The sequence below is a fragment of the Anguilla anguilla genome, chromosome 17, assembly GCF_013347855.1.
Source record: "Anguilla anguilla isolate fAngAng1 chromosome 17, fAngAng1.pri, whole genome shotgun sequence".
NCBI classification, from domain to species: domain Eukaryota; kingdom Metazoa; phylum Chordata; class Actinopteri; order Anguilliformes; family Anguillidae; genus Anguilla; species Anguilla anguilla.
The window spans coordinates 9,239,018-9,256,940 of NC_049217.1; the positions used below are offsets into that span (position 1 = coordinate 9,239,018).

At 48.7% G+C, this 17,923-nt stretch overlaps 1 protein-coding gene across 5 annotated transcripts in view; it reads left to right on the forward strand.

The window, feature by feature from the left end:
• The window catches only part of LOC118216400 (myosin-10), a 77,548-nt gene that overhangs the window by 6,034 nt on the left and 53,591 nt on the right, over nt 1-17,923 (forward strand). For 3 of the 5 annotated variants that reach the window (XM_035397517.1, XM_035397520.1, XM_035397521.1), the window contains exons 1-3: nt 1,102-1,264; nt 4,747-5,111; nt 13,367-13,523. In XM_035397517.1, the coding sequence (XP_035253408.1) occupies nt 4,770-5,111; nt 13,367-13,523 (499 nt within the window). In that variant the 5' untranslated portion in view covers nt 1,102-1,264; nt 4,747-4,769. Of the gene's footprint in view, nt 1-1,101; nt 1,265-2,501; nt 2,618-4,746; nt 5,112-13,366; nt 13,524-17,923 lie in introns of those variants that run through there. The other 2 variants (XM_035397518.1, XM_035397519.1) reach the window with 2 other exon arrangements.

Genomic DNA, 17,923 nt, shown 5'->3' on the forward strand with positions numbered 1-17,923 from the left:
ACCTTACTGGAATAATTGTGCTGCTAAAACCGCCATTTTTTAAAAGAAGGGTCCAGATTTACGGGTACAAACATTGGCAGGAAGATCATATTGACTTCATATATATGTCTCTTTGAGTAGTCATTGCTGACGACACCATGTCCTGCCTCGTGTACACTGGACCTAGCTCTGCTTTTCAGTTCAAAATATTCCCGCTGCCCAGCTTCATGATATGGACATAATGGACTATGCATATTATGGACCATATAAATCCAACCTGCCAACTGCTGGTTAAAAACAGCATAGCATGAAACATCCTAATATTCTAGTTAGTGGGCCACTACCTTGCACAGAACCTACCTTGCATTCATTGACTGTAAGCCTCTGAATTCCTTTATTGGTCTTCCCAAGGCACCCTTCCAACAGAAAACCAAAATTTATAGCTTATAAGCTTTTACGAAGATGGATTGGAAGGTGGGCTGGGTCAGAGCAGTTATGTTCTATCATTATTGTTGTTTCATGGGGTGTTGTGAAATTGGTGTGTTATTGTCAGATACACTTGACCTTAAAATTAGGGCAGAGTATAAGCCATCCTTTACACAACACCAGCTACAACACTGGCTATTAAACACACCAATATATAAGCGTGTCTAAATCACATGGATCACATCATGGTTCTATATGAGGCACATATAGCTATTTAGCATAATCTAAATAATAAATACAACGACATAGTATTACCAAAGGTGCATAAACACCACTTCAATAGTTGTGCGCATGTATTTGACCAATGAACAATTGTTCAATAAAACAAAATTTCTTGTGTCACTACTGAAAATTGAATAAACTTGAACTCCAACTGACATTGAATTTCTAGGTAGCAAACAATATCTGAAAATGTCCATATACACACAGGCTTGCCCATATGCTGGAAAAACTGCAACTTTATAGAACAAATATTCTACGAGTATTTAAAAAATAATTTTGGGTTGATTAATATTTGCCAAAATATGGTCATTAATTGATCATGCTGTTATAATAGATCATTCTAGCCTCTACATGTCTTTGTGCGCGCACACACATTGGTAGGCGGGAATCAGCTAACAGTGGTCGAGTTGATTCAATTGAGGAGGGGCCAGGTCGTATTGGAGGAATATCACTGGTGCAAGAGAGAGAAGGAGAGTGTTGCTGGTGCAAGAATTTTGGTAACTGCGCTAAATAAAAATACATTTTAACGGGAAATTTGTCGGGAAAGTCGCTCTTGTTTCTCCATAGACTGCAAGTGGTAAGTTATAAATGTCTTTAAGTCACTATCATAGCAGTTCCTCTTATGTGGCAATAAGATCTAACGTTAGCTGTCTAGCTCGCCGGCTAACGGATTTGCAACTGTTCAACGGTGGAGGTCAAGCTTGCGTTCCACTAGCTAGCTGGTACAACTCGCTAGCTATTGTAGCAAGGTGGTTTGCGCAATATGGAATTTACCAAAATGTGTGACTAGTTTACCTAACTGCCTAATAATATTTTGAATTAAACTTAGTTTTTTTAGTTGTTATATTTAGTTAGCTATTTCTAGACTGTAGCTAAACCATGATGGAAATGCGAAATTGTACATTTGAGAAGCGAGATAGTTGGCTAGCGTTTGCTAGCTAGCTGGCTAGTTAGGTGTGATTTCACATTACCTATTTCAGTAGGAGTGATAGAACACTTTGCTGAGGACGGTGTACAATACAAATTAGCTAGTTACTAATAACACCTGCCTGGCAAGCTAGGCTGCTTCTAATAGTTTATTTGTAATGTTAACCAATACTAGGAAACTAACTATCTGTGCTTGCAGATGGATGAGTTTTCTTTCATATTGATATCTGTCGCTATAGCTGGCTAGTGTGGAACTGGACGCTAGCTAGACTATAACATTCAGTGTCTATTCAAACAGTCTTGCTAGTCATCTTCCTAGCTAGCTAGCATGGCAGATTAAAAGCAAATGGATTAAGAACTGGACCTCCCATTCACTTTATATAAATCACTAAATTACAGCTCTTCTTGTTTACCTATAGTTTTGATTGTGTTTTTTACTTTTATATACGCTACGCAACTGTGGTTAGAAGTTAGTCATCCAGCTCGCTCATGCAATGGAATACGCTTGTTGGGTGTATCTGCGGAGGCGCACTGACACCGTGCAGTGCAGTAGCCAGACACTAATCCTTCAATTTTCCTTCACTCTAACTTGGGAGTACTAGCATTGCTTGTTTAAATTCCTCGTCAAATGAAACGCACGACTGTATTTTCGCTTATACGGTGCGTAAAAACGTTAAGTCGTTGGTGGATGGGGTGGATGGACGGCTGCAAGACGTTAGGTTACCTATTAAAACAGAGTTAATTATGACGGGGAAGTGACCTCTCACTTTGCATTTTATTGGCTGACACCACTAACAAGTGATTGTAAACCGGTCGTTCCAGCTGGTTTCAGCTCAGATAGGCCTAGACTTTTCAAAAAAAAAATTTTAAACAAATTTGCGACCTGTATGTTGCCGGAGAATGTAACAATTTGCAAATGCACAGTTAGAGCCACGGTTTCAGCCGTCTCACCTCTGTACCATACAACACGGCTCCGTTCCCTGCAAATGCCTTGACGTGCGAGGTAATGCTATCCTAGATTAGGTGTGCAGTGCAGTCGAAATATATTGAGTCACGCATGTTACACCTTTTCTTGCCGCATTTTCTCGCTGCCTTGGGCACATATACTTATGGCGATGCGCAGTGCTGGCATGCACATGCATTTTGTATAGCTAAGTAGTTCATTATAGTGGGTTTGAGAAACAAGTAGTAACTGCAGTGATAACTGGCTTTGCTTCTCTTTGCTATACGGTTTATGGCTTTATTGGCTTTTATGGTTGGCATTGGCATTACAAACATCAATGTATAATTGTTACGTTGTCTTAATTAAACTTGTAAAAATGATTAAAGGGATGTTGAATATGAAGTGAAATGAAACGTACGACCTGCATTGTCATTTAAATATATTTCTCATTCATTCGATGAAGAAATGTATGCGTTTGTGCAAGGGCTCATTGTCGCTGAAATTCTTTGTGAACAGGTGCTAGGCAACAGATGGACAAGAATTATTTAAACTCCCCTGATCATACGGCAGTACATTTCATGTATCAGTCCCAATCTGTATGATATGCCAGCCTTTCAGTTTTTCCAGTCTTATGTGTCAGCTTGCGTGTGTATCAGCTGTTCTGTGTTTGTTCTGGCTTTCGGAAAACAAAGCCTGTCATTGTAAATTAATTGCCACTGGTGATTTTGATTGGGTAGTTTGACTGATTGTAACAATCAATGTCATTCTTGTTTTGTTGCCAGTCCACTGGTAACCAGGCCAAAGGATGTAGGGACACATCTTGTGTACTGGGGCAGAGGTGTTTGTATTTGTGGCAATAGAAGACTGTAATTCTTGAGTTTGAAGAGGGTTAGTGTGACCGTTTTGTTACTGAACACACATGTATGTTTGAGTCAAATATGGACCTGTGTAGGGTGTGTATGACAGAAAAGAATTGCTGTCAAGCAAGGTCTGGAAAAATACATCAAAATGTATTTTGATATAAAACACAAAATATCTGAAATGTATAATAATAAATAGCAAAATACTGGTTCCAAAAATGTATCAAAATAAAATGCAGGATTTTATCGTTTGAAAATACATTTTTGAAAACCATTAGCCTATGTTTAGTTGTGAAAGGACCACATACTTTTTACACGTAGGCAAACCATTGTCTGGATAATGTCTAATTGGTTTTCCGAAGAAATATTTGTCCATTCTGGTAAAATGGAAGGGGCTTTGTGGAATAACAGTTCTGCAGTACATCAGAAATTCCCCTTGTGTCATGGCAGTTTTTATAGAACTGGGACATGCTTTAGTCTGAAAGCACACTTTTTCTAACTGATGAAATGAGGCCCTGCGTCCTGGAAGATAAGTAATATTGATCAGGGCCTAGTTTCCCTTGCAGCACTTGACTGTCTATGGGGAAATTCAGCTCTGATTGTCAATGAGTACTGCTGGTTAGCACATAATTAGCCAGAAAGGGAGGGTTGCAGTTGGGAGGGTATTGAAGCGCATCATAGATTAACCCACAAGATGCACAAAATCACAGCTGTGTCTTCGGTTTGGCTTTACCGTTTGCTTTAAAGTAATAAACTTTTAAAACCTTTTAAAAAGTTTTTAAAAACTTTTCTTCAGTTGGGGCCTTTCTCAGCTATTTTTACTTGCATATTGTGCAGGTGTTACCACAGAATTTGATCTTACCGCTGGTAGCAAATAACTTTTCCGTGGTTTTTTGACAAGGGAAATCCTGGACTGTAGGACCCTTTACGGACACCCTTGTGCAAAATAGAGAGAGCTGTTTCTTTACCATAGCAAGAAAAGTTTGTATTTGATTGAAGGGAAGGGAAGGGAATGGACCTTGAGAAATGGAAGTTGAGAAATATTCCATATCCAGAACAACCAAAATGAACACAATGTGCCTATGGGCAGAAGTGAAGTGCTGCTTCATGGTGATGCTTCAGTTCTCCTACTCGGCATATTTAACATCTAGCTTAACATGTCTTGCGGGACCATAGGCCAATTTTCTGAATGAGGTGTACCCTCCTAAGTGGGTGTATACCAATAGGCAGTGGTGTTTTGGTGGGGACAACGCCCCCCTCAAGGCTACTGAAGGCGAAGCGCATCTGATGAGTATGCCCACCCCTACCCCCCTCCCCGCCCCTCTCCAGGTGGCTTGTTCTGGAATCCGGCAATGGCGCAGCGTGGGCAGGAGGACCCGGAGCGGTACCTTTTTGTGGACCGGGCTGTGGTGTACAACCCTGCCACACAGGCCGACTGGACGGCCAAGAAGCTGGTGTGGGTGCCGTCGGAGCGGCACGGGTTCGAGGCCGCCAGCATCCGCGAGGAGCGGGGGGACGAGGTGCTGGTGGAGCTGGCCGAGAACGGCAAGAAGGCCACGGTCAACAAGGACGACATCCAGAAGATGAACCCGCCCAAGTTCAGCAAGGTGGAGGACATGGCCGAGCTCACCTGCCTGAACGAGGCGTCTGTCCTGCACAACCTGAAGGACCGGTACTACTCTGGCCTTATCTATGTGAGTACCCCAACAACCCTTATCCCTACACCCCAACCCTACTACAGCCTTATCTATGTGAGTACCCCAACAACCCTTATCCCTACACACCAACCCTACTACAGCCTTATCTATGTGAGTACCCCGAAAACTCTTATCCCTGCGCCCCACCCCTACTCAGGGATCCTCTACGTGAGTACCCACAAAGCCACCCCAGGGTCCATTTGTGAGTACCCTGCATGCTTTTATCCCTGCCCCTCTGCTACCCCAACATTGTCTATGCAAGTACCCCAAAAAACCGCCCACACCCCATGCTATGTCCTACTATGTGAATACACCTACAAAAAGAACACCGGCAAACACATCAGTTCCCAGCCCCCTGCCCCAGTCTAAAATATGTAACTACCCCAAAAACCACTGCATTCCCCCCCTCCCGCACTCCCGCAGGCAGGAAGTGTCTGGGCCCCGGTCTCCTGCGGGACCCGGCCCCTGCAGGGGCCGGATCTTTGCAGGCCTTAGCGGCTCCAGGGGCCCCTGTGCCCTGCAAGCCTACCCAGCAGTCCTTTCTGCCCTCCGCGACCGTCCGCCTGGGCTCGGCCCGCTAAAAAAGCGCAAAAAAACCCACGCTGCTCTTCACGCTGCTCTTCACGCTGCACTTCCTGAGCTTCCCCGCCCCGCTCACATGCGGCACGTCTGCAAGTCTGGGGCTCGTCTGGGAACGCTGCGGGAATCGTCTGGGGAAAGGGGAAACGCTTGGAAGGAACTGCATTGTAGCCGAGTACGAGAAATGGCATTACAGTCGAGAGTGTGCGAGCGATGTGAACGCAGTTTGTAATGACTGCGCAAATTAAGAAAGAGAACTTTGCTGTCCCGCCCCCTTTCAGAGCCCAGAGGCACGGGTAGAGACTGAGTGTGTGTTCTCTCCCCTTTTTGCACGTAGTTTTTTTTCCTGCCCTTCCTCTCATTAATTACCCACATTTTAATGAGGGGAAATGTTGGTGGCCTTGTTTTTTTTATTTTTTATTTTTTTTTACTGCAGTTGGCCCTCTGTGGGCCTGGTGACGTGAGAACCGTTGCTTTCATCTCGGTGGGACCGTCCCGTCAGGCAGAATAAAGGGGCCGGTCGAGGTAATGAGAAGAACCCCCCCCCCCCCCCCCCCCCCCCCGGGCTGTTTAACTTTTCCGTCGTTCTCTGGAGGCTTGTTCAGTTCAATTGAGCAGGAGGCCGCTGTGGATCCCGCACGTCCACACTGGCACGCGTTGTTCTGGCTCCCCCCCAGCCAATCGGCGTGTGCCCTGTGAATGATGACTGTCCCTTCGGTAGGATGGCAGTAAACCACACCCTTCCCCCTTTTCTAAAACTGTTTCCCATTTTCGTGGGTACGTTCTTGGGTTTAGTTCTGCATTGCAGTGCGCATCCTCTGGTTTGACGCCGATTCAGTTCTGACGGTTTTGCTTAAACTTACTACAGACTCCAGCGAGTAGATTTGACAGCGATGACATGCATTGTAATGGGTCTTGTCTCCGTTGGTCACTGAGGACACGGTCGGTTTCAAACGTGGCTTTTTGCACGTTGCTCCTAGGACGCAGTGTAGCACAGTGGGTAAGGAACTGGGCTTGTAACCGAAAGGTCGCAGGTTCGATTCCCGGGTAAGGACACTGCCGTTGTACCCTTGAGCAAGGTACTTAACCTGCATTGCTTCATATATCCAGCTGTATAAATGGATAAAATGTAAAATGCTATGTAAAAAATGTTGTGTAAGTCGCTCTGGATAAGAGCGTCTGCTAAATGCCTGTAATGTAATGCTCCGTTTCCGTAACGTCATGGCCGTAAAGCCACAGAGGACGGGTCTGCGCTTAGCGTGCGACCGTGCCAACGCAACGGGAAGTCCTTCCCGCGCGCGTCGGGGGATCGGCCAGCTTCGTCCCCCATCGGCCGTCGCCCGGGGACACGGGTTACCCGCTTTCAGCGCCGTCCCAGATCGGATCTCGACCCAGTTTTTGTGACGCACGTTCAGGAATAGAATTTGGGTTGGCGGTGTCACCGGAGACGGCGGTGAGGGAGGCGGGGGGAGGAGGCCGCGGCCGCAGCGGCGCTATTTCTTGCAGTCCGGGCCTCTGAGGGGCCTTGCCTGGTGGCGGCTTTTTTTTCCCGCCGTTTTCACCGCTCTGTTAAGGCTCTCTGTTTCCCCCCACTGCCCAGGTGTGACTGTGTTGCAATCATTACATTACATTACATTACAGGCATTTAGCAGACGCTCTTATCCAGAGCGACGTACAACAAGTGCATTAGTTCAAAGTGCAGAGGTGCAAAAGAAACACACTAAAGTGAAGTAAAGATCAGTATCCATTAAAAAACAAAAGCAATGAAAAGAAATGCGATTGTGGTCGAGCCACGCCCTGCCATATTGGTATACCCGTAGCTTCTTGTATCTTCTGTTTCTGGGTGATAAATTCTTGTCGATGGGGGAACACTGGTCATGCAAGGCCAACCCACTCACCTAGACTGTTTGCAGCTCCCAGCCCTGTGCCCCCCAGTTGGGGTTAGCGTGACAGGCAAACCCCTGGTTTGGAGCAGCTCTGGGCTGCTGGGAAGGCCGTGACAGGAGTTATCTGTGTGACATGTCTCACTTCCCAGCAGAATCAGAAGGGTATGTGCGTGCGCGCGTGTGTGTGTGTGTGCGTGCGTGCGTGCGTGCGTGCGTGCGTGCGTGCGCGCGCGCGCGTGTGCGTGTGTGCGTGTGTGTGCGTGTGTGTGCGTGAGTGTGCGTGTACGTGTGCGTGCGTGTGTGTGCGTGAGTGTGAGTGTGTGTGAGTGTGTGCGTGTGTGCGTGCGTGCGTGCGTGCGTGCGTGCGTGTGAGTGTGCGTGCGTGCGTGCGTGCGTGAGTGTGTGTGAGTGTGTGCGTGTGCGTGTGTGTGTGCGTGTGTGTGAGTGTGCGTGCGTGCGTGTGTGTGTGTGTGTGTGTGCGCTGAGTCATGGGCCTGACTGAGCCCCTGTCCTGCTCTGGGCTCTTTGTCTCCACTGATAAGCCGCAGTGCAGCTGGCTGGATGTCTGGCATATTTTAGACATCCTTGTTTCAGAGGGTTCCTCAGATTAAGAAATGGCTCAATGCCAGTTTGCCCCTGTCCCCCTGCCCCCCCCCCCCCCCCCCCACAGCTCATTTGTGCTCCCTCTAACGCGCTCACCATCTCGTTATTTGACCTCCTCCTCTCTCCACCCCTGCCACCACCTGTTTTCTCTCTCTCGCACTCCGTTCCATTGGACTTGAGTTCTTTAATGGCATGTAACAACAGGAAATGGCTGCGCATTAAACAGCAATCAGCGAGGAAGAAATACAGGACAATGCGCCGCACAATTGACTTGGTCCCCTTATCTCTGCCTTTCCCTTCTGTCATGTTCTCTCTCTTTCTGTCTTCATCATTCTGCCTGCTTTACACTTCAGTAGGATATCTTTTTGCATTGCAGTCAGTGGTTTGTCAGTGTGTGGAATTTGCGGGTAATGACAGACACAGGAATGTCTTTATTGACTTTGTGTCTCCTATGCCTGAGTGGCACATTTCTGTTTTCCCTTCCGGTCCTTAAGTTTGGGAACCGTTTCAGAAGGGCTTGCTAAAGCGGTCGAGTTCAGAATTATAATCTTGGACTTCATTTCTAATTATTAATTTGTTAATTTCAAAGGCAAGCAGACTCTTTTTGCTTGTGTGAATTGAGGGCTGATCTGGTCTGACTACAGAAAGTTTCTGTAACCTTGAGCTGGAAGTTATGGCAAGTTTTATATTTCTGTAGTAAAAGAATAGCAGGATCTTTGCCAATCCTCCTTCTAATGAAAAGGTTGTAAAGGGGAAGATTAATTTTTTTTTACTTCAGTTAATTCCAAGAAAGACACAGTAAATTGTGCATTATTCGTGAGTTGTCATATATGAAAGACAAAATATGGATGTGAAACTGTTTTGTATTTCTGGAGAACTATGTTTTGAACAACTGAACCCTGGTCGAGATTAAGATGTTTCAAGCCCAGGCCGCTGCACAGGGCCTCCTAGCTCCCAGCCTAAATGGCATGTGGGCACTTTTATTCTTAGAAAGGATCTTCAGAGCCCACGGATCAAGGCCGAGGAGTTCCTGCACCGTGATTGGTTCCCAGCTGTTTCCTATGTGTTGCGCACACACACACTTCACCGCCCTGCACCACCCTGTTTGGGGTCGGCCTGCGGTTTCCCCACATGCTCGCGGTTACCATGGCGCTGCGTTGGCCCCCGGTCAGGGCTCAGGCTTTTCAGACCCTGCAGCGGCAGTGGATGAGAGAGCGGGCCTGTGATTGCTGCGGAGAAGGCCCTGTCTGTGTGCGGGTCCCAGAGCTGTGCACACTTCAGCTGGTCAACTCTGCTCGTCAGGAAAGGCTGTGTTTAGGCTATGTTGGGTACTCTCACTGACCCACCCAGGATTTGAACCCGCAAACTCTCGAGCTGCAAGTCACATTACGCCGGCACCAGCGTTTATTCACAGATATCAGTCCTGTAGACGGTTAAAGGGTGAATCAGGGTCTGAGAGAGGGAGAGAAAGAGAGAGCACGAGAGAGAAAAATGAGGGGGGAGGAGAGCGACTGGAAGCCTGGTAGCCTTTTATTATTGTTTCTTGGACATATAGGCAACCGAGAATTTCCCTTTTGTTCAAATTCTAGCCTTTTACTACAGCACAGTGACCCACCCAAGGGCGCAGCTACCCAACCCCATAAAACTGTCTTCTTTTTTCCCCCTCCACTGTAGCCCATGTGACCTGAATGGAACTTCAGTCACTGTAAAAAAAAAAAACAAAAACAAAAAACAAAAACCAGGCCCCTCTTTTCCTGCTACGGACCACAGCTTGGGTAGCAAGGCACTTGGGCTTGGGAGGGGGTGAAGCAGGTAATGTGGGTGCTCTGTGTCATCGCTTATATTTTTAGCTGTCTGTCCAGAGTCACAGATCAGAGGGGCATCCATTTTAATTAGCTTCAGACTGGAAAGTGGAGTTTGAGGTGCCGAGGGCCTGGCTGTACTGCATGTCCTGTGTGAGCGCGGCTGGCCTGTCCGCTAGGTCACTGAGATCAGCGGCCTGCCTCATCAGTGGGGTGACCGCACGCACGCGCCTACTTTTCTTCTTGTTTTAGTTGCTGTGTATGGCCATCCTGTGCCCCCAGGCCTGAGGGCCTGTGAGCCTGTGGGCTTGGTCTTTTGGGGGGGGGGGGGGGGCTGCCGCCTTAACGAGTCCACCTGTCCTGGCTCTGGGCCTGCTGGGAAGTGGATGGAGAGTTACCCCCAAACTTACCTGAGCACCCGTGGCGATGTTTCAGACCTGACGTCAGATCACCTGTGGCTGTGCAGTAAACTGTTGCCTGGTTGGCCACGGCGATGCCCCAGACTTTTGTCCTGGGGCGTTCACGCCGTTGCCTCTTGTCACCCAGCTGACTGGCTGATGTAGCGAATCGGAGCTCAGGATTTCAGCAAAGCGGGTTTTGGTCTCTTGGGGGGGTTATATGGTGACTAAAAACATTTTGAAAGCCTCTTTTCATAAGCGGCGGCCTCTTGGTAATTGTCTTGGTGGGGGAGAGCTCTGTTTGCTTGCGCTGTGGCGGTGTGGCGGTACGGCGTCCCCAGAGCGTAGCTCACAGTAGCTGGTGTGATTTGTGACCTTGGCAGGCCCCCCCCGGGCCTGTGTCGTGCACATCTGGATCCGCTCCCCGGCGCCGCTCAACGCTGTCCCAGCGGGGCCTCGGAACAACAAACCTCCCGTCTCAGCCTCACGAGCGGAGTCTGCCCCGCCCGCCCGGCTTCCTGCCAGGACCACGCGCATTCCTGCGACTCGAGTCTGCACCCACCCGCACCCCCCTTCGGGTCCTGTTTGTGGTCCAGGCCGAGGCCCAGATCTCCGCTCTCCCCCCTTGATTGCGGGAGGAGTCTTTGTTTGCCGTGGGGGTCGTCTTTTTGGCACACCTTTTTCTTCGTTCCTGAAAGTTGTGTGCACGTACAGCGCTGTAAGGCCAGCGCTATGGAAACTGCTCCAGACTGGCGTGTGGCCTGAACAGGGAAGCCCAGAGGGAGGCTCCGCCTCCATACCGGCCACGCCCCCCCGCTGCTGCCACCATTCCTCCTGCTCAGTAATTGTCACTCTCAGTAACTGGGATTGCATTCGGATCCACTTTAACACATTCCCTTTCCTTGCTCTCTTCCCTCGAGCGAGCGACCTTGTGATGAAATTTGGGACATGAACAGGTGCTCTGCACGGGAGAAGACAAGGACCAAACCAAAACAGAATTACACGGCCCTATCCTCTCTTCTACACAACATTGCATTGTGGAATTCCCTTCTTGCTGAAAAAGGAGGGAGCAAGGGAAGGTGACTGCTCTCTCCCATTTCAGAAACTGGATCCAATCGCCATTTGCTGTGGCTGCCATATTTCGTCCGGGCATTTTGGGAAGTCCCCCCCTTGTAGCAAGGGAAGGGAAGGGAACGTCAGGGAGACTGCATTAAACTCAGACAAACGCTCCCTGGGTTAGCTGCCCCTCCCACCCTGTGATTATCAGTGTCATAATGACAGGAAGTAGGGAGGAGACCACCAGAAAACTGTCAGTATCTCTAATCGGGTATAAATTGTTCAAAATGTTCATGTTTTAATATTTAGAATGAATATTCCAGTCGTGATCAGTTATTTCCCCTGCCTGAACACAATCTTGCTTATTATTAATCCAGTCATGTGATTGGTAATCAGTTAAAATTTAAATCTCATTTTATATTAATATCATGGGATCCTTAATCAATTATCCCTCTGCACGAATACCATCATACTTGTTAGATAAATAGTTGAGTTCATTACGCAATTACCTCCCCTGCTGAAAAATTGACTTGTTCTTTTTAAATCGTGATCAGGAAAGTAAGTTATCCTCTGCCTGAGCATGGTAATATTTCATCGTGTGATGAGTAATTACTTGAATAGCTGTTGAGATGCTTGATAAGTCACAAAAAAAATTTTTTTTTTTTTGTTTCTTCATCAGTATTCATGACGGAGAGTGTCATGAGAACCCTGGATAAAATGGCTTCATTAAATAATCATTTTCCCACCTCAATAAATGCAGGTTTACTGTGAGTGGTGGCTTGGGTAAATGGAAGAGGGGAGTTGTGTTTGGGGAAGATTAAGATATTTCATTTGGGGAGGTTCCAGATGTTGACCGTTTCATTTTGGGAGCTGTTGACTTAAGTATCAGCTTTGGAAGCTATTCGCTTAATGAATATCAGGAATAGACATTTCGATAAGAACCTTTCTTCCACGTCATTTCTCTGTTAGAAGGCGCTTTCTCTGTATCGAGGTGTGATAGTAGCTTACCTTTTTTTTTGCCAGGAAAACATGAAATTTTGATTTGAGAATGAATGCCATTTCTTTGCAGGTATTTAAAATGTGATATTTCAAGGATTTCTTGGCCAATCAGATTCCCAAGGTTTTATTTGTTAGATCTGCCCTGGGCACCTCTTGCTGTACCACTGGTTGGCATAAGCCTGAAAAGGTGTCTTGTCAAGTTCTGCACCGAGTACTTCCTGTTTTTTCAGCTGTGGTGAAGCTTCAAGCTCAAGTCTCTGCACATGCAGTTTCAGAATGTATTTGGCACCTTATAGGTAGAAAAGAAAATCAAGACGCACGGATGGGGAGTTGAAGATGCAAAGCCTTCTGTCAGATGGACTTAAAGCGTCTACGAAATTGCCAACATCGTGCATTGTGGCTTCTGCAGCCTTTGCCAGGCAGCATAAAATTAAGATTTATTTTACGTTGCATTACAACACATTCGTTTTGCAGATGCTCTCATCCAGATCGACTTGTAATGCAGGAGAGCATGAGTGCATCCACATGAGTAATACTGCCAGACCTGGCCAAGAGCATTCCCAGACCAGTGACATCACTGAAGCACTTAATGCAAGTTGACTATACTGCACTGATGCTAATGCAGAACAGTAATGCATTTTTTGAAAACTTACTGGTAATTCTTTAAGAAGCCCTAAAAAAGTCGATTAATTTGAATTTGATTTGGCTGGAAGTGCTCGTATGTGAGAATGGGAGGGGAACCATGATGCTGGCTGAAGAGGGGGGGGGGGGGTTCTGCCTTCCTGATCGCCATGGAAACGGCTGGTACCAACCATACCTGTGCAGAACTCTGGTTGATTTCTGTCTGATTTATGTAGGGTTTCCGCTCTTGTTTTTATCGCTAACCTGCGTCTTGTCGTCTCTCTCCTCTCTCCCTCTCTTCCCCGCAGACGTACTCGGGGCTCTTCTGTGTGGTCATCAACCCCTACAAAAACCTGCCCATTTACTCCGAGAACATCATCGAGATGTACCGGGGCAAGAAGAGGCACGAAATGCCCCCCCACATCTATGCCATCTCGGAGACCGCCTACAGGTGCATGCTGCAAGGTAAGGCCCCAGCATGACGACGGCGGCGACGGGGTGGAGACCTCAGGAACGCTCTGGCAACCTTTCTATCGCAGACGTATCTGGCGTGAGCCGAGTGTCTAAAGTCTAAACTCAACATTTGTCTGTAGCTTTGGCTTTGAGTTGAATTTGTGTTCTTTTTTTCCTTTGCAACCACAGTTTGGCAAGGTTTGGGTTGTTTCTGAATTCAGCAGAAACAATATTTAAAAAGACTCTGATTTAATTGTGAGTGAATGTTGAGGGCAAACGTTGATTGAAAAATCTGGTTAAGTTTCATTGCTACTAGGCCTATACCTTATTGTTTCCAGCCTGGATGGATTTGTGATAGACGAAGTGCAGTATGGAGTAGGAACATAGCTTAATGCTTATTATACTGTATCTTGCCAGAAAATTTTTCCCCCAAAAGTCCTGCTGTCAGTTGGCTCCAGTGTAATTTTGAAAGATTTCCCATTCATAACTCCCTATTAAATCCTTCATCTCTGACTCCCATGCATTTTTTCCCTCTGGAGATTCGGCCAATTCAGCCTTTTCATATCACTCAGTAAATGTGGGGGGTAATACCCAAACCCAGGCAACCCAGCACTGAGCCAGAAGCCTCCCTCAGAGGTCGAGCTGAAGCACAGCCAGCACTGATACTGGGAGAAATGAGCAACAAGGGTGATTTCAGCTTATTCTTTCAGCCAGAAAATTGGGGAGGTTTGAGAATTAATAACATTTCTTTGCAAGTGTTTATGACATGATTAGAAAGCCAAGGATTATTTATGAACCCTTGGTGTGTCCAACAGTTTCCCTAGGATTTATTTACCCGCAGGTCTGCCCAGGGTTGCACGTTCACTGTGCCACAGGCTTACAGAATACCACAGGGGTCACGTACCTTGTCCTGAGTCACGTGCTAAAGTTTTCTTGCTTGATCGACTGTGCGGAAAGTGTTTTTCAAGCCTAGCTCACTGTCGGTGCCATTTTAGAACAAATCTGGCAACTTTATAGGTAGGACAGATTTCCCAATCAACTCCACTCCACAAATCCTTCATTAGGGTTTAAGTCGTTTTAAAAATGGTCAACGTGTGTGTTGTGGCCCCCGGAGGATTCATTTGGAATTTGTGGCCCTTTCCTGAGCTATGTTTCAGTTGAAGGGCCCGAGGTCAGAGTCTGCAGTCTTGGTCCCGGGTTCGGAAGTCGTGTGGAGCCGCAGGCTGAGCAGGTGGTCCCTCCCTGAGGATTGTTGTGGATTGTTTCTGTGTAATCCAGGAGATTACGGCGTGTGAGGGGGGGTGAGGCGGAGGTTACGGCTTTTCCGAGTGATCATTAGTCCCCGGGGCCACCGCCCTGTCTGCACCTGCACCCACTCTAATGCTGCCTCACACCGCCACTGCGAGGGCTTTTATCATTCCCTGCCGCACACAGATGCGCTGCAGTTGCATTTTTGTCCGGAAAGTGCTGTTTTCATTTCAAATGCATTTGGCCAGGACCACGCCCCTCCTCCAGCTCTGCTCTAATGGCACGCGTGGCAGCTCTGCGTCAGAATACAGTACCTCTCACCAGTACTGTGAAATGAAATGTGCCCTAAAGGTGAAATCTTTCCAGCCGTACCACAGTGCATCTCTTTATCCGCCACCCCACTCCCCCCTGCCGCCTGGAGTAGTGCAAACAAACAGCAACAGGGGGGCGCGTTCGCGGCACGCGGTCCCTGACCCCATGGAACATTCTGTTGCGCTGCTCCGGCTGCTGGCCACGCCCCTTCGGCCCGCGACGGCGAATCGCGGGGATTCAGCCGGGCCCGTCGCTGGCCTCCCGCCTTCGCTCATATTTTCCATGCTCGCGCAGACGAATATAGCCGCTCGCTGGGGACCGCATCGCACGGCCCCTCGTTGTCCGCGGCTTTGGGGGAAGGGGGGGTCTGGCGGGGGGGGAGGGGGGGCGGCGGTGGGGTCCACTGGAATGCCGCCCGCCACCCACCCACCCCGCGCCGCTGGGGCCGGGCGGGCCCCTGAGGGGGAGGCGGCGGCGGCGGCTCCCCGGCTGGCGCGGGGGAGTGAGGTCATGGGCGCTCGCTGGCGTCTGAGCCGCTCTGCAGATTAAGGCTCGGTCTGAGCGCTCGCACCGCTCGCACCGCTCGCCGCTCTGCGCCTGAACGCTCAGGCTCACACGACTCCAGCCCCACCGATAAGATTCTAGTGTGGGGAAAATTCACCAAAAGGGTTGTAATTCCTACACAGATCACACTGATATGGATGTAAATACCCTCAAATTAAAGCTGGCAGTGTGCAATTTAACACCACATTCATTGTTTTATTTCAGATCCAATGTGCTGGACTACAGAGCCAAAACCACAGAAATTTGGTCACAGTTTGGTCCTTTATGTTGCCCACATGTCACACATGGTTGGAAAATGCCAGTTTCGACCGATATATCAGGCCCTGGCCCTTAGTGTGTTGTCAGGCACGTGTGCCGTTGGTCATGCGTGTGATGTCATGATTGTAGTTTTGAGAGGCCTGCTGTGTTCCTTTCATTCACCAATTCTGGCGGCTTTCAGCTCTGTTCTGATACCATTATTTTTATTCCTAGTTTAAGTAGGTTTTTTTCCCTGCTGTTCATGTCCGTGAGTGAAAGCAGGCTTGAGTATGAACTGCGGAGCAGAATTTTCCCGGTGCCAAAAAACGGGTCCGGCCCCTGCTCCCGGTCTCCAGGCGACGCTTGGCGCCTCGCTTGCATTCTGGCCCTTTTGGCGGCTTTGTTTTTCTCCGAGGTGTTCCGGTTTGGGGATAAGGGCGCCTTTGAGACTCCGACTCAGTTTGGGAAAACACGGACGTCGGCGAGTGAAAAATTGCGTTGTGTGTTTGTCCTCGGCTTTTTGTGCCTCTCGACTGCGGGACGCGAGGGGCTTTCAGCCGTGCTCCTGCAGAGATCACAGTGGCCTGATTCGGCACTAACGGAGAGGGATATGGAAGATCTATGGGTACTTGTGTGTGTAGAGGAGGTCGGGAGTCCAGATTGTGTGTATGAGTGAAACAGAGGTAGAGGGGTGTCTGTATGAGTGAAACGGAGGTAGAGGGGGGTCTGTATGAGTGAAACGGAGGTAGAGGGGTGTCTGTATGAGTGAAACAGAGGTAGAGGGGTGTCTGTATGAGTGAAACAGAGGTAGAGGGGTGTCTGTATGAGTGAAACGGAGGTAGAGGGGTGTCTGTATGAGTGAAACGGAGGTAGAGGGGTGTCTGTATGAGTGAAACAGAGGTAGAGGGGTGTCTGTATGAGTGAAACAGAGGTAGAGGGGTGTCTGTATGAGTGAAACAGAGGGGTGTCTGTATGAGTGAAACGGAGGTAGAGGGGTGTCTGTATGAGTGCTGCTCATGCTCAGACCACATACCAACTAGGCTCAATGCAGGAATGACCCTGAATGCCCTGCTGTGATTTCCCATCATGCTCTTTGTGTCTACGTCCATAGCAGTGCCAGGTAAGTCCCACCCTTCACCCGTCACTCCATCTCCCTCAGGGCCTGTACAGTGGAAGTGTGCCTGCCCTTGCCTGTTTAGGTTACCCCCCCCACCCCCCCTCCACTCCACTGAACTCCACTCCAGGCCAGAGAGAGGCAGAGAGGGTGACCCACATTGTGCGGGACAATGGGACCTTTGTGTTGTCGGTGATGGGAGGGGGTGGGGTGTAGAAGGAGGCCCGTTGAGAAAGGAGGCCTTGTGTGCGCTCACGCAGGGGGGCGTCTACGAGCCCCGGCCTGCTCTGAGCGACGGGACAGGTGCACGGGGTCCGGTAGGCTTATGAGGCGAGATGGGCTCTGCTTCAGGAAGGAGAATTGGGGGGGGGGGGGGGGGCGGGGGGTATCCCACCATGAAAGCCCTCTCTGTGGACCCTGCTCCTCTTCGTGTGAGTTTGGGATTCTTCTTTGTCACTTGTTTGAATTCCAGCACCCCCCTGCCACCCCACCAAATGCGCGCACACACACACGCACGCATGCGTGCACACACGCACATGCTCGCACACACAGTTCAGTTTCACAGTAATGCACAAATATTTTGACCAGCAAGCACATGCAAGTAACTGCATAGCTACTGTACATACATGCGTATGTACATATGTGCATACAAAGTGACATAGATGCATACAAAATTACTTGCATACACACACGCACCCAAGCATGCACGCATGCACCCACACACCCACGCACACACCCACGCCCGCACACCCACGTACATGCTCTTCCCTTGTGGCTTGCTGCTCTGGAGTTCTAACAGAACAGAATGTTTTTTCCTCTTTGCTGAGTTCCTCTTAGGAATCTGGGTCTCAGACAGCCTTGTGCTGCTTAAGTCCCCTATCCACCCCCCCCCCACCCCCCTCCAAACCACACCCCCTAGCCCCATGTTTCCTCCCCA